The sequence below is a fragment of the Carcharhinus amblyrhynchos genome, chromosome 6 (genome assembly GCF_965287045.1).
Source record: "Carcharhinus amblyrhynchos chromosome 6, sCarAmb.v2.hapA, whole genome shotgun sequence".
NCBI classification, from domain to species: domain Eukaryota; kingdom Metazoa; phylum Chordata; class Chondrichthyes; order Carcharhiniformes; family Carcharhinidae; genus Carcharhinus; species Carcharhinus amblyrhynchos.
In genome coordinates, this window is record NC_137329.1 from 38,541,169 (window position 1) to 38,555,692 (window position 14,524).

The window sequence follows — 14,524 nt, forward strand, 5'->3', positions numbered from 1 at the left end:
GGGCATTTCCTTCCTCTTCTCTCTCTCTCTGGGGAACTTTATTTGATCTTACATTGGAAAAAGACAGTAATTCCCCCCTGAAGTTGCTCTTTATATGGTACTGGGGCTTGAGGATTGCTGCGGTGCTGCCGACAGTCTCCCCATAGCAGCGTGTGGGTCGTTGTGGTGTCAATCACCTCGCGTCAAGGCGCTTCCGCTAGCACATTAGGTTGCTTCGGCGTATAACATCGGATCTTACTGTTTCATGGTGAAGAACTGGCGTGCAGCACAATGGTGTATGGATCATAGCCCCTTTGCGTTTTATTTTTTTTCTTTTGCAAGAATTTTTTTCCCCAACCAGCAAATTTAAATAAAAACCTACCAGTTAGCGGATCTGCAAGGGATTTTTTTAATATATAATATTATAACAGAAAAGAAAACACCCGGTCGAAATGTCAACGGGTAAAGAAATCGGGGGAGCGCAACATGCTCAATATGTGGGACCCTATCGACTGGAAAAAACGCTTGGAAAGGGACAGACAGGTTGGCGCAGATTTTAATGACATCTACACTAGTGGATATCAATAGCTGTTTCACTTATTGGTAGCAAGATAATGGAATACCTTGTAATCCATCCTCTGCTGTAATGAAGTCTTGCATAGTTTGAATGTTTCTTTGTAATATGCTAAAGGCATTTAATTTGGGATTTTGCTGCGATTTTTAAATATATGTATGTAATGTAACAGTTTTATCTTCTGCTTAGGAGTGTGGATGAACGTTGTGAGTGGTACCACCAGCCTTGCGTGTAGTTTTGTAAGAACTGGAGTCTGGGGATATCCCTTTCTGTGATTTCTCTTTTGTACAATGTTGATTAAGTGTAATCAGATTGGGGTTTTAAAAATAGAATTGTGATGTAACATGTTATTTCAGCTAAGGTCTTGATTTTTTTGCCACGGGAGCTCAGTGCAATTATTACTGTTATATTTTCTTGGGGGGGGGGGGTGGGGCGGTGCGGTTTCTTTCTTAAAAGGAAGTGGGGAGCATGTTTTAATGTGCTATGTTTGAATGTGTTATTTGCAAGATGTTTTGCTGAAGGAGTTGATGCGTTGTAGCATATGATGCGAGCTCTGAGCTTGCCCATCTGTTGTCTGAGTACAATAGGCATTACCTTACCAGCTGCTGCCCTAGTCATTTGCAGTTTTGGGGCATGTCCGGTGTCTCTTGTATTGTGAATCATACTGTCCAAATGCAGTAAGCCTCATTTCTCTCTCTCTCTTTTGGAAGCCAGTGCATCGCGTTATGTAGTCTGTAAAGCAGAGCATTTAATCTTCTCCAGGCGGTGGTGAACTGATACTTCTGCGGTGTTGTTCACCGATTACCGGCCAGACGCTAATCACAACGTAACCAAAGCAAGCAACATAATGATGCATTCAGAGCTGGCTGATGGCTTTCAGCGAGCTTTGACCACTACTTCAAGGGGGGTGGGGGGAGAACTCCCATTGTATTGATTTTATGCAGATAAGTGCACCCGTTCCCTAGCATTTTTGTTTCAGCAGCCCGCTTTGAAATAAAGTAATCCGGGTGGCTGCACCTATAGAAAGGTGTGTGTGTGTGAGAGAGAGAGGATGGGGACGGGAGGCAGGAGGGAGTGGGGAGTGGGTTACCAAGGACGCTGATTTTTTTTATATAAAGAGGAAAATACGAGGCTCAATAAATATATAGGCGCTTATTTTAACATCTCAACACCGTTTGGACAATAAGGGACAGTGCTTCAATCTGCCTTGTCTGTGCAAAGCGGGATTGAATGAATAATAAAGCTGGGTAATTTTTTTCTTTACCGGAATCAGGTCCCGTTAGCAATAACCAGAAAGAAAGGGGCGGGACTGGGAAGACTTCTGTGTCAATGCCTTCTTATTGACCTGGGATAGAGACAATGAAGCGGCAGTGGTTAGATTTAAACCATCCTTTTTTTTGACCCACGTGTGGGCTGCGGATCTGACTTGTCTTTCCCCACTTCCTAGAGGCACGGCTTTTCATCCTTTCAGGAACTGTCCAGCAGTCTCTGTCATCCTCAAGCCAGGCTGCTGGCTGGCTGGAGGTGTCGCGGGGTCCTGCCGGCTGTGCATTTCCTTCATTCAACAGCCGCCACACGCCTGTACCGCCTCTCATCTCAGTGGGATTTCTAATCGCTATTTATCCGTTTGGGATTTTCGATTCAAAACGAGTGGACAATTTAAATCGTCCTTCTTTGTTTCCCGTCAGACAGGGGGGGGGGGGGGAGAGTAACATTTGCAGAAAAGTCATTTTTTTAAAAAGAATGCCTTACCAGATGGGCGATTTTCATTATCCGTAGGAAGCTGATTATGTTCCCTGTTGCTGTTCTCCAAAAGGAGGTTAGACAGGATGATTTTGTAGTGATTGAAATCAGTGGTGTGCATGGCGTATTCTCTTTCCTACGGGTCGATACTTGCATTATAATTAAAATGCTTCGTGTCCGGTCCCTCTTTGATCGTGACAGATAGACCGAATACCATGCTTATTTATGGAAAAGAAATATATAGAGACGCTTCTAAAGTATTGTCTCCCAGTTCACGTCTCCTATCAGGGCAGCGTTTCATTTTGTATTGGGAAGTGATGAAATGTACAAACTGAAATTTGCCTTGTCAAGGTATTTGATGCACTAATGTCAATTTCTACGGAAAGATAAGTGACCAACAATACTCAGGCAGTTTTATTACTTTTTGGGGCGATACCTTTGCTTAAGATGTGGCCCAGGGTTATATTAACTGGCGGAGGGTGGTTTATAAATGGCTAACTGGTGGTGGAGAGGTTATTTTTTTGCACAGCGGTGATCACGTATGTAACCCCTAGGGCACGCATTTAAGCACTTCTAACCATAAAGTTGCAGTTTGTTTTATTACACCCTTTGGCTACAGTTGCTTATTGGTGATTCGACTCCTTTTGTAGACTGCAACAGAATGCCTGCAACAAAATGAAGTAATACATTGTAATTAAAAATCCTTTACAGCCTATTGTATGACAGGGGATATTTTATGGCGTTTCGCTAACTCCCAGTTGGTACCCACGCCCCGCGATCAAAGCAATTCTTTTGTGGGATGAGATGGGGAGTACAGGGAGATTACAATGGCTGCTACATTATATCTAGGAGGTAAAATAATGGATTGTGGTCACGGAGAGACTCCAAACTAATTTCTGTAGTACTTTTTTTTAAACTGGGCGGCATGGTGGCACAGTGGTTAGCACTGTTGCCTCACATCACCAGAGACCCGCGTTCAATTCCCGACTTGGGTCACTGTCTGTGTGAAGTCTGCACGTTCTCCCCGTGTCTGACTGGGTTTCCTCCAGATGCTTCGGTTTCCTCCCATAGTCCAAAAGACATACTTGCTAGGTGCATTGGCCATGCTAAATTTCTCCCTCGGTGTATCTTAACTGGCGCTGGAGTGTGGTGACTAGGGGATTTCCACAGTAACTTCATTGCAGTGTTAATGTAAGCCTACTTGTGACACTAATAAATGAGCAGTACTTAAGTTACTTCATTTTATGATTGTTAGCGGTTCGTCATTTTATCTCTGCATATTGGCTGTAAATGTAGATTGACCACAAGGGCCTTGAGCTAAATTAATTTTGGTGGTGTTGTGCAGGAAAGGGCATACATGGCACAAAGAAAGTCAAGGTTAAGCATAAAATGGAAATAGGTTGGTCATCTCTAAAGAGGCCGCAAGGTTGACTGGCATGTGAAATGGAAACTGTCACATTAGTACAGTAAGAGACATTGGTTAGCCAGGTGGTAGCTTACCGTACATCTGGCCATGTGACTGGATCTAACATCATTGGCTAGCCAAAAGTTTAATTCTCCAGCACTCACAGCAGCCCAGTTCAACTTTCTTAGTAGCATTTAGTGTCTTCAAAAATGTTTGCATGCGGTATGATATTTTTGAAGTAGCTTTGTTTGGATTCTGCTTTGTGAATCATAAAGCTTGCCAGCAGCTAACTGGAGCATTTTCAATTTGGTAACCCAGTATTTGTGTCAAATTCTTCCAGAGTAGGTATGACAGAGATTACACACTTTTACTCTGTTTAACAATGTGTGATGTGATAATTTCAGAAGATTACTCTCTCCTGTACCAATTTGACACTTGGGATTGAAACTGTCACATTAGGCAGAGATTTGTACTGTGGGCAGCTGAACTTGGTTGAAGCTGTTCAAATCACTTCAAGTCAGACCATTGCAGTTAGAGGAGGAAATTTTAAACCCGTTAGACTGATATGGATTCAAATACTGCTCTCAGAAGTGAAAGGTAAGTGTTCAAGCCCACCAAATCACCCAAATCATTTGGAAATTGGCTGAATGGCAGGAGACAAAGGAATGATAGTGACAGGTAGACTAATTGGCAGGACGTAATTACTGATGTCCTGCTTGGATCTGTGTTGGGGCCTTAACTCTTCACCTGATGAAAGAGCAGCGCTGCAAAAGCTTGTGATTCCAAATAAACCTGTTGGACTTCTTACCATATTTGTTAATGGCAACTCATGGAATATCTAAGTTTGCTCATAGCATCAATTTATGTGACATTGTTCCTTGAAGGGTTGAGTGGTTTACTTCTGTGCCCAGTTCTATGTAAGCAGTACAGATGGGAACATAAAATATATTAAATGAATGGGCAAAACTGGCAAATGAATTTCACTATAGACAAGCATGAGGTTATCTACTTTGGACCTGAAAAGGATAGAACAGAGCACTTTTGAAATGCTGAAAAGCTAGAAACTGTGGAAGTAAGAAAAAAACATGCGGTGTCCAGTCATACAGATTATTAAATTGTCATAAGCAAAATAAAATCAAAATGGCTAACGGAGTACTGGTCTTCATCTATAGACTAGGCTACAAAGAGGCAGAAATTATGCAACAGATACACAAAGCCCCGATTGGACCATATGTGGGTTACTTTGTGCAGTTCTGAGCACCACACCTTGAGAAGAATGCATTGACTTTGGAGCAAGTTCAGCATAGACTTTACCGGAATGGTAACCAGAATGATACCTTAATCCCAAGGGGAGAGGTTGCACAAACTAGCAAGGGTTGGATTGCCCTGAAATTTAGAAGGCTTGCACTGATTTGAACTAAATTTTCATGCTATTAAGGGGAACATATTGGGAGATGGAGAGAAATTATTTCCACTGCTTGGCAGTCTAGGAGCAGGGGGCATAGTCTTAATAATTAGTGGCAAACATCTCATGGGTGAATTTAGGAAACATTTCTGGGGTGGTGGAAGTTTGAAACACTCCTTTGCAAATGCAGTTAATGGTAGGTTTATTGTTAGTTTTAAATATGAGGTTGGTTTTGTTTTGTTATCCAAAGGTGTTAAGGGATATAGTGCAAGTGTGGATATACGATCTTAGGTTGCAGATGAGCCATGATCTTAGAAATGGCAGGACAGATGCTAAGGGCTAAATAATCCATTTCCCTTCCAGTGTTGCTCAATTGAGCCTAAATATTATAAGCAGATTCATCTGTTTATAACCATGTTGAGAGTTGGCTGTAGTGTGGGTTGGGGGGTGCTTGGGACCTTTTCCTGTGCTGCAGGAACTCTGAGGTAAGATATGGAAAGGCACTTGCTCTCCTTGTTTTCTTCCCATTCAGTTGATTCATCTTCAAATGAGTGAGGGCCCTACCCAACCACCCACTGTTGAAAACAGTACACTGCTAGAAAATTTTTGAGGTAACTTGCACAACATCCGCTTGGAATTTCAGATTTCTGACAGGTATAATGTCTGTCTGTTGGAAGGGATATGTAGTGAGGACTGGAATGCATGACTTTGCTGATGGTATGAATTCTGTTGACCTATATATATCCTGCTGAGTTGGAGTTAAATTTGGAGCTTTATTGGGTATGGTATGTTTGTCTTAAATTGGGACCTCCTTGGATCTTAAGTGTTCTCTGATAATGTGATGCAGACAAAGACTCAGTAAGTAATGTCGTGTCTTGGGTGTGAAAGCATGAATGGGATTAGTTTCTTTGAATCTTGAGCACAATTAGCCCCAATTTAGCTGTGTAGGCTGCTGCTGACTTCTCCATTCCACTGTTATATTCAAAATATTGAATCATTCTATCTTGATTAAACTAATCTCACTTCTTGTGCAGTAATGGATTGTTGCTGATTGTCACTTGTAAATTAATGCATACAAAATCACACAACTGTATTAAATTTATATTCTTTTTAAAGGGAATGACTTCAGAATGAGGAGTGGCCACAGGAAGCTTATGTTAAATGTAATATTAAAATCAAGATGTCTTGGAGAAAGTCTGTTTGTGTTTTGGAGGCAATCAAGTATCCACTTATTTCAAAGGATATTAAATCCTTAAGGGATTTCTTTAATTAGATCAAACTAGTGTAAAGAGTTCTTTTTAACAGTTTTCATTGAAACTTACGTATCACAGCATCTGGAAAGGGTTCTTTCAGTTTATTTTACTTTCTTCCTGTACACCAGCTTTATAGTCATGCATGCTTCTTTATATATCTCCCATTTTCCTCCTTTCACTTTATTGGAATTTGGAATGCCAGTGACAAGTTTTTGTCATCATGTGGTTTGGAAGCTTGGAGCACATTCTCCCAAGGTAGTTGAACGGTATCTCAAGGCTGGGGTGGGAGGTGCAGGCAGAAGTGATAGCTATATACAGAATTTGAAGGGAGTTGGCGAGGGGTGGCACCTGGGGTTGGGGGGAGGTAGGGTCAGGCCAAGGTATGGAGGCCACGGCATGGTGTTTGAGATGAGTCATGTAGATATTGTAAAGATTCCTGGAAGGAATAAGGAGAATTGTATGAGGATGAGAAAGAGTAGGGAGGCATGGAGTTTGCTGCCAAATGATAGAACAGGAGGATGTGACATTTGCTGAGTGATAATTTATCAACATTCTGCACTGAGCATTCAGACATGCCGTGAGTAATGGACAGTACCTATTCAGGTAAAAATAGAAATTATCATCAAGTTATAATTTATTAAAACTTAACAAATGTACAATTTTTATTGCCAAATCATTTTTCGTTGCATCAAAATGACCTTGACACTAATGTACTCCTCGACCAGTTTAGAGTATGTTATTTTGGAAACATTAATCATATGATGGATAAGGATGTGACTAATCAAGAAAGTTGTGAATATGTCTGGGCACTAAGAATGTTGTTGCTAATTTATGTTACCAAATGGTGTAAACAGAAATAACAAAGCCTTTTTTAAGCTACAGTCAAACAGCAATTCTAAGTTTTAAATGGAATTATCAATATTAAAGGGGTACTGATCCCTTTTTTTGTACAAACTTATTGAAATTTGCTTGCTGAATTACAGGAAGTAAGTGATGCCAAAACATTGAATGTATTCATGAGGCGGATCGATATTGCACTTGGGGCGAATGGGATCATAGATTATGGAGAGAAAGCAAAATTAGGCTATTGAGTTGGACGATCAGCCATGATCGTGATGAATGGTGGAGCAGGTTTGAAGGGCTGAATGGCCTCCTTCTATCTTCTATGTTTCTATGTGAGTAACTGCTCATTATTTCAATGAACTGGTTACAACAGTTAAATATTGCATTCAAACAGCAAAATATCTTCAATATAGGTCTTTGCATATAAAAATATAGTCATTGCAGAGCAAATTTTCTGAGCAAAACTGTTTTCCCTTCATTTACTGAGCATCAACAGGATTGGACACTACAAAATATGTGTTGTTTTGAAAGTTTGCAGCCGTTGTTTCATTAAGGCCCTTCCCAAATGCCATTGGTAAATTCCTTAGTAAAGAATCACCATCTAATTTATGAAGATATCTTTAAGCACATGACCATGGTCAGTAAGATAATAAAGTTCTAACATTTTGTGTCTTCCACTCATCAATGCTTCTTGCATTGTGACTAAATGGAGGATATCAAAGCTTTATTTCCAAACATTGACTGGAGTGAATAAGTCCTTCTTGTATGAGGTTTTGGCATCAAGAAGCATAGAGGAACCTCAATGAGAAATCCTGTTATGATGCGCTGCATTTTTCTGCCTGCACATCAGAATATATCACAAAAAAATTGAAATTATTTGTCAAATAGCTTTATCAGAAGTGGTTTTGTTTTTTGAGAATCATCTAGGATTTTGATTTAACTGTGCATGTCATTTATTTATTCATGGGATGTTGGAGGGGTGGTCACTGCCAGGGCTAACATTTAGTTTGAATTCTTAAATATCTTCAAGAAGATGCTGGTGAGTTGCTGCCTTGAACAGTTGGAATCCCTGTGGTGAAGGTACTCCCACAATGCAATTAGGTCGGGGATTTCAGGGTTTTAACTTAGTGCTGTTCCTTCATCGTTGCCATTTTCAAATCAGAAGTGTGTATGACTTGGATGGGAAATTGGGAGTGGTGGTTTTCCCATGCTCCTGCTCCCATTTTCTTTCTAAGTGGTAAAGAGTTTGGGAGTTGTCGTCGGAAGGCCCTTGGCGATTTGTTGCAGTGCCTCTTGTGGATGGTATACAGCAGCCAAGGAGTGGTGGTGGTGGAGGGAGTGGACGTTTAAGATGTTGAATGTAGTGTCAGTCAAGTGGACTGGCTTGTCTTGTATAGTATTGAACAACTTGGTTATTGTTTAGAGCCACACTCATCCAAGCAAGTGACGAATGTTCCATCAGTCACTTTGACGGCTTAGATTTTCACATTTGGAAATAGTTGTTTTCTTTAGGCAAGGTTTTACCCTAGTGGTGAAGTGTCTAGTGTGATCACAGAGAGCCCGATACAGTTAACACACTTGAAGATAACTTGAACTTGAGTATTTACTGTGTGCTTTTAAAAGCTGCTCAGCACCATTGCTCATTCCATTCATTATGATAGCTGGAAGTGAGAAAACATAATTGATTTTTTGTAGGATTAAATTGTGCATTAAGATGAGTGAAGTTAAGGAGATCAGTAACCTTTCCATTCCACTTTGCCTAAAGATGTCCTGAGAAAAGAAACAAAAAATGGCTGCATGTGGTTGTTTTAAATTGTTGGAAATAGACAATTTGCTTTGAAGAAACTTAATATAGCATCAACATTTTAGCTGCATGTTCACTCCACCCTCACTGATAGTTCAGTTTTAGTCTACATTCCAGATGTGTGTCCCTTATGTAGTCTTGGTGTAGAATTTCTTGGGGGCGGCGCAGTAGTTAGCACTGCTGCCTCATAGTGCCAGGGATCCACATTCGATTCCCTGCTTGAGCCACTGTCTGTGTGGAGTTTGCACATTTTCCCTGTGTCTGATTGGGTTTCCTCTGTGCTCCAGTTTCTTCCCACAGTCCAAAGATTTGCGAGTTAGGTGGATTGGCTATGCTAAATTGCCCTTTAGTATCAGGGGGACTAGCTAGGGTAAATGTATGGGGTTAGAGGATAGGGCCTAGGTGGGATTGTGGTTGGTGCAGGCTTGAATGGCCTCCTTCTGCAATGTAGGATTCTATGAATTCCAGTTTGACATTGCTCATATTAATATTTATAAAAAATTTTGAACTGTTTGGTGTTGTTCAGAGTCAGGGGTATTAACATGATGTGTTTACATAACATGGTGGGATAATTTAATGTAATTTATGATTCATTTTTACTATACTTACTGTATTGACTTGAACATATTTAGCTCCTGAGCTGTGCATGCACAGTTTACTAATTGATGGACTAGGCAGAGCATTCCCGTATGTAGAGTGTAGATCTTGTCTGTAAGCACATATACACATAAATTGAGAGCACATGCACATGCACCTGCATTTCTTTTTACTGTGGAAAGTATAGCCTAAGGCTTTCATAAAGTTAGAGGCAATTTTCATTGGTACAAGCTTTTACGTTATTGGTGTATTTTAGATAATTGATGTAACATCTCAGTTATCTGTATCATACTAACAGTAAGGAAAATGAAGGATTGTATTTTTATGTATATGTGTATTTGTAACTGAACAAGATACAGGCAACACATTGATATTTTGAATAAAGTACATGACAATACCATTTTTGATATATTGTGGGCTTTTTATCCTGTTTTTATGCTGGTGTTGCATGTTTGTACAGATAAGATAACCCAGAATGATTGACTAATTTAGTCGATTACGGACAAAAATATTCCATTTCAATATCTGAATGTAAATGATGAATTTGAAACATGTTATTTTGTGGTTCAACTCCCTATCAGCCTCTCTGTCTCTCACTGGTATAGCACCTAGTCAAATCTAAAGACTGCCCTTAAGAAGGATGTTCAGGTAGTATTAGCAGACTGGCAGTGACTGTGGAATTTGGTTACTTCAATGCATTTTGACTCCACCATAATAGCAATAAAACATTGAGCATCTCCTCTCCTATGTCTAACTTTGGGGAAACCAAAACAGGAGCATTCTTCACGTGATATGTTTGTTATGGCCAATGGCAGCCCATTCATCATTTTTCTTTAAGATGAAAACAAAATAGTGTGGCTGCTGGAATCTGAAACAAAAGCAGAAAATTCTGGAAAATCTCAACAGCTCTGATACCATCTGTAGAGAGAGAACAGAACCAATGTTTTGAGTCAGGATGACCCTCCTGACTTTACACTCCTGACTTGTGCCTTGTAGACTTTGTAGGCTTTGGGGAACCAGTAGGTGAGTTTCTTGCCTGACCTGTTCTTGCTGCCACAGTATTTATATGACGAGTCCAGTTCAGTTTCTGGTTAGTGGTAACCCCCAGGATGTTGAGAGTAGGGGATTCAGTGGTGATAATGTCATTGCATGTCAAGGGGCGATGGTTAGATTCTTTCTTGTTGCAGATGGTTATTGTCTGGTAATTGTGTGGTACAAATGTTATTTGCCGCTTGTCAGCCCAAACCTGGGTGTTGTCCAGATCTTGCTGTATTTTGACATGAACGGCTTCTGTGCGAATACTGCAATTTTGATGTACGCAAATACAACAGTTTTCAAAGAACAAAGAACAACACAGCATGGGAAACAGGGCCTTTGGCCCAACTATTTTCAATTGCTATTTGTCCATTATTCTAAAATGTCCTCCAAAAAGGACTAATTCTAAATGGAAAATGTATACAAATTTACTGCAAAATACTAAAACTCCTCATGCAGGTACTGTAGTTGGAATTATTGGCATATTTAGACTGATAAGTATTCAATCTCATAGAACAAAAATGGTCAAATTCATTCAGTATGAAGATCATAAATATGCCATTAATAAACGTAAAAATTTACCAGAGTTTATTGACTGTGATGTAGGGTTCAATTGATGTGGTTTATATGTACTGTTGGTTTTATACTTCCTATTAGACTGATGAATGCAGCTCTGGTCACAAGATTGTTAGTTATATTGTTAGTTATATTGTTGCTTTCCATCAACTCGCTTTGGATTTGGTCAACTATTGAATGGAAATTATTATTTTCTTTTGTAGTTTTGTTAATGTGGTCAAACTCTGTTGATTAAAATGTTATGAGTAATAAGGAGGTCAAGTTCACAGTGAATTGTCAACCTTATGTACCGTTATAAATTCGCAAGGGTAAAAATGCACCGAGTCCACACAAATTCTGGTTGATTGGATTACGATCACACCAGACAGACCTTGGTCCATGAGAAAAGACTTCTGTATGCCACATTCCCACCAACCTCCATATTCCTAATGCACACACCAGAGGTTCAAGATAGCTTGTATTAAAATCGTCGCTATATATTGAAAACTTAAGCAAACTTGAGAACGAAACATTTGCCTTCAAGTTGCTAATTCCTTTAACCATTCTTCCGAAAAAGTGACTTGTATCCTTTAAACCAAAAAAAGATTCAATTTACATTTAGTCCCCATAAAGGTAAAGTACAATTTGAATCATTGGGTAGGCTGATTCATGGCACATTATCTTATTTAGTATCAGGGTACAGTTAGCATGAAGTATTATTGTCAGTCTTCATGCTGCAGGCCCGTTTAACAGCTATTTGATATATTTGCTCTTTTCCCCTACAGTAGGTGAGAGCACAATGTGTATTTGCGAGTTGGCAGGTTTGCCAGCGAGTCAAGGCACCACTTTCAAATTCAGAAACTTATTCCTGATTTACATGCAAATGATTTTGTGTTTTTTTTTGATTGCCACAAGATTTCAGTGACAGGTAATGGTGGGCGTCACAAGCACGATTGTGAAAGCTATTCAGAAGTAGGGCCATTTATATTTTGCTTTTTATCTACTCACATGAATATTCAAATTTAAATTTAGCAGTTCTCCTTTTTCAATCTTTCTGACTTTTGTTTTAGAATTATCAGGAACCGTCTTAAAATTAATATGAATCTTCTGGCTTCCAAAAACTAGAATCTTGAATATATTTCTTGCCTTAATTTAACTAATATTTTAATGGAATATTTATTCAGTTTCAGTCTGTGTTCACTGCCATAAAATTGAAATTGTGCATTTTCTTTATGCTAGTTGGATGATTTTAGTCACTATCTACGTTTCCTTCAAAAGTCAAAAACTGCTGTTAATTTTGAAAGCCTTCTTCAAATTCAAATCAACTGAATTGATGTCAGTAACTACATTTGGAAGAGTAAGTTTGAATTGGATCTGGTTTGGCCGGCATACCCTTGCCATCAAATAGCCTATCATTCATAGTGAAGACTGATACATGGATAATAAAGTTTATTTATTAGTCACAAGTAAGGCTTACATTAAAACTGCAATGAAGTTACGGTGAAATTTCTCTTGTCGCCACAGTTCGGTGCCTGTTTGGGTCAGTACACCTAACCAGCATGTTTTTCAGAATGTGAGAGGAAACTGGAGCACCCAAAGGAAACCCACAAAGACACAGAGACAACATGCAAACTCCACAAAGTGACCCAAGCCGGGAATCGAACCTGGATCCCTGGCCCTGTGAAGCAGCAGTGCTGACCACTGTGCTAGCATGCCAACTACAGAATGGCCAGTTGGGTGAGGTACTGGAAGGTGCCAACATAACCAAGTTCCAGCAAGAATCGGGGATGATTGGAGAAGGTGCAAAATTGCACCAGTAAAGCTGTGTCCAGGATAATCACAATCCCAAAACTCAACATGTCCCAACTAAGCAAATATGATCCTGCAAGGGATGAAGGGAAAGGGGGCTCACTGGCAGGAAGACAAAAAAAGGAAACACCACTTTAAACAGTGATTAGAAGGGCAAAGAGTGATACAGAGAAAAGCATATGACTGAACCACTCGAGTGGCAGGACAGTCAGAGAAGAGATGAACACCATACGGGAAGAGATCCAAATCTACTTGAAACTGATGAACGCAAGAAAAATTCTGAATAATGTCTTCCTCCAAATATTGACAAGGAAAACCTGAGCAATGTGCTCACCAGAAACATAGATATTCCAAGTATAATCAACTACTTCAATATTAATGAGATAGAAGTCCTAGAAAGGCGAAATGAGCTTAAGGCAGATATATCTCCACTGATAAGACATTTTTCTCAGATTCCTAAGAGACACTGGTGGAGATTTGTGAGGCACTGACGATCATTATGAGGGAATCAGTACACACCAGGGAGGTACCAATAGATTGGAAACAGGCTGATGTACCCATATTTTAAGAAAAAGTGACAAAGTGGACAGAGGCAACCACAGAGCCATTAGATGCCTTGCCTGCAAAATAATAGAATCGATGAACCTTGATCATCCTACGCATCACTAACCTGGTTAATAGCAGTCAGCATTGATTGAAAGAAGAAAAATGGTTTCTAAGCAAATTTAAATTTTTTGAAGAAGTGCTACTACTTCGACAGAGAAACCTTATGCAATGGTGTACCCCATATCTCTTGGCAGTGGGAGTTCAGGGTCAAGCTTGCTGATGAATAAGCTTGTGGCAGCAGGTGAGGCAATGACCATTTGTTAAAGGAGTGGTGCTGGGAGGAGTGAGTGGATGGGAAGTTTAGGGAAGAATGCCTCAGGTTTAATGCTGAGACCACCTCAGAACTCGATGCAAAGCCATTAAATTTGTAGATGATACCAAAGTACATGAATGGTGGAATTGCAGAATGGATTGCAGAAAATTTGCAATTAGGCAGGACAATGATATTTCTAAATTATGCAGACAAGGCCTGGACTTTGCAATAATGGAGCCTTGGTGTCATTGTGAAAATAGAAGAAGAGACTGAAAATCAAAAGTTCTATTCCCAAACTTTGCACCTTTTGTGATGGGGAAGGGGGAAGATTTGAGCATTTGCAATTCTTTGGAGTCTGTAGGGTGACCCTCACGATTGGTATAAAGAGGCATGAATTTGTGTAAAAATGTGCATAAATTCATGAACTATAAATCTCATTGGAACTCATAAAAGTGCCAAAGGTAATTGTTAAAAGTGCTGGAATTTAAAAATCCTCCCCTTTAAATCTTCGAAGCAGAATATTTGGAGTGTTTTTAAAAATATAATTTTATTGTTATTTAATCTTTTCTATTGACATAACCCTGAGGGCTGCCATTACCTGGTTAGTGTCCATGACTGATTTTACAGCCTTCAATTATCACAGTAGTGTGCTTTCCGATTCAC

At 39.7% G+C, this 14,524-nt stretch overlaps 1 protein-coding gene across 9 annotated transcripts in view; it reads left to right on the top strand.

Annotated features, from left to right (window-relative positions):
• The first annotated feature begins 255 nt into the window (after nucleotides 1-255).
• LOC145343840 (serine/threonine-protein kinase BRSK2) overlaps nucleotides 256-14,524 on the top strand; it is an 894,349-nt gene continuing 880,080 nt past the window's right edge. For 8 of the 9 annotated variants that reach the window (XM_080190257.1, XM_080190254.1, XM_080190256.1 and 5 more), the window contains exon 1: nucleotides 256-522. In XM_080190257.1, the coding sequence (XP_080046383.1) occupies nucleotides 432-522 (91 nt within the window). In that variant the 5' untranslated portion in view covers nucleotides 256-431. The remainder of the gene's footprint in view (nucleotides 523-14,524) is intronic. The other variant, XM_080190260.1, reaches the window with a different exon arrangement.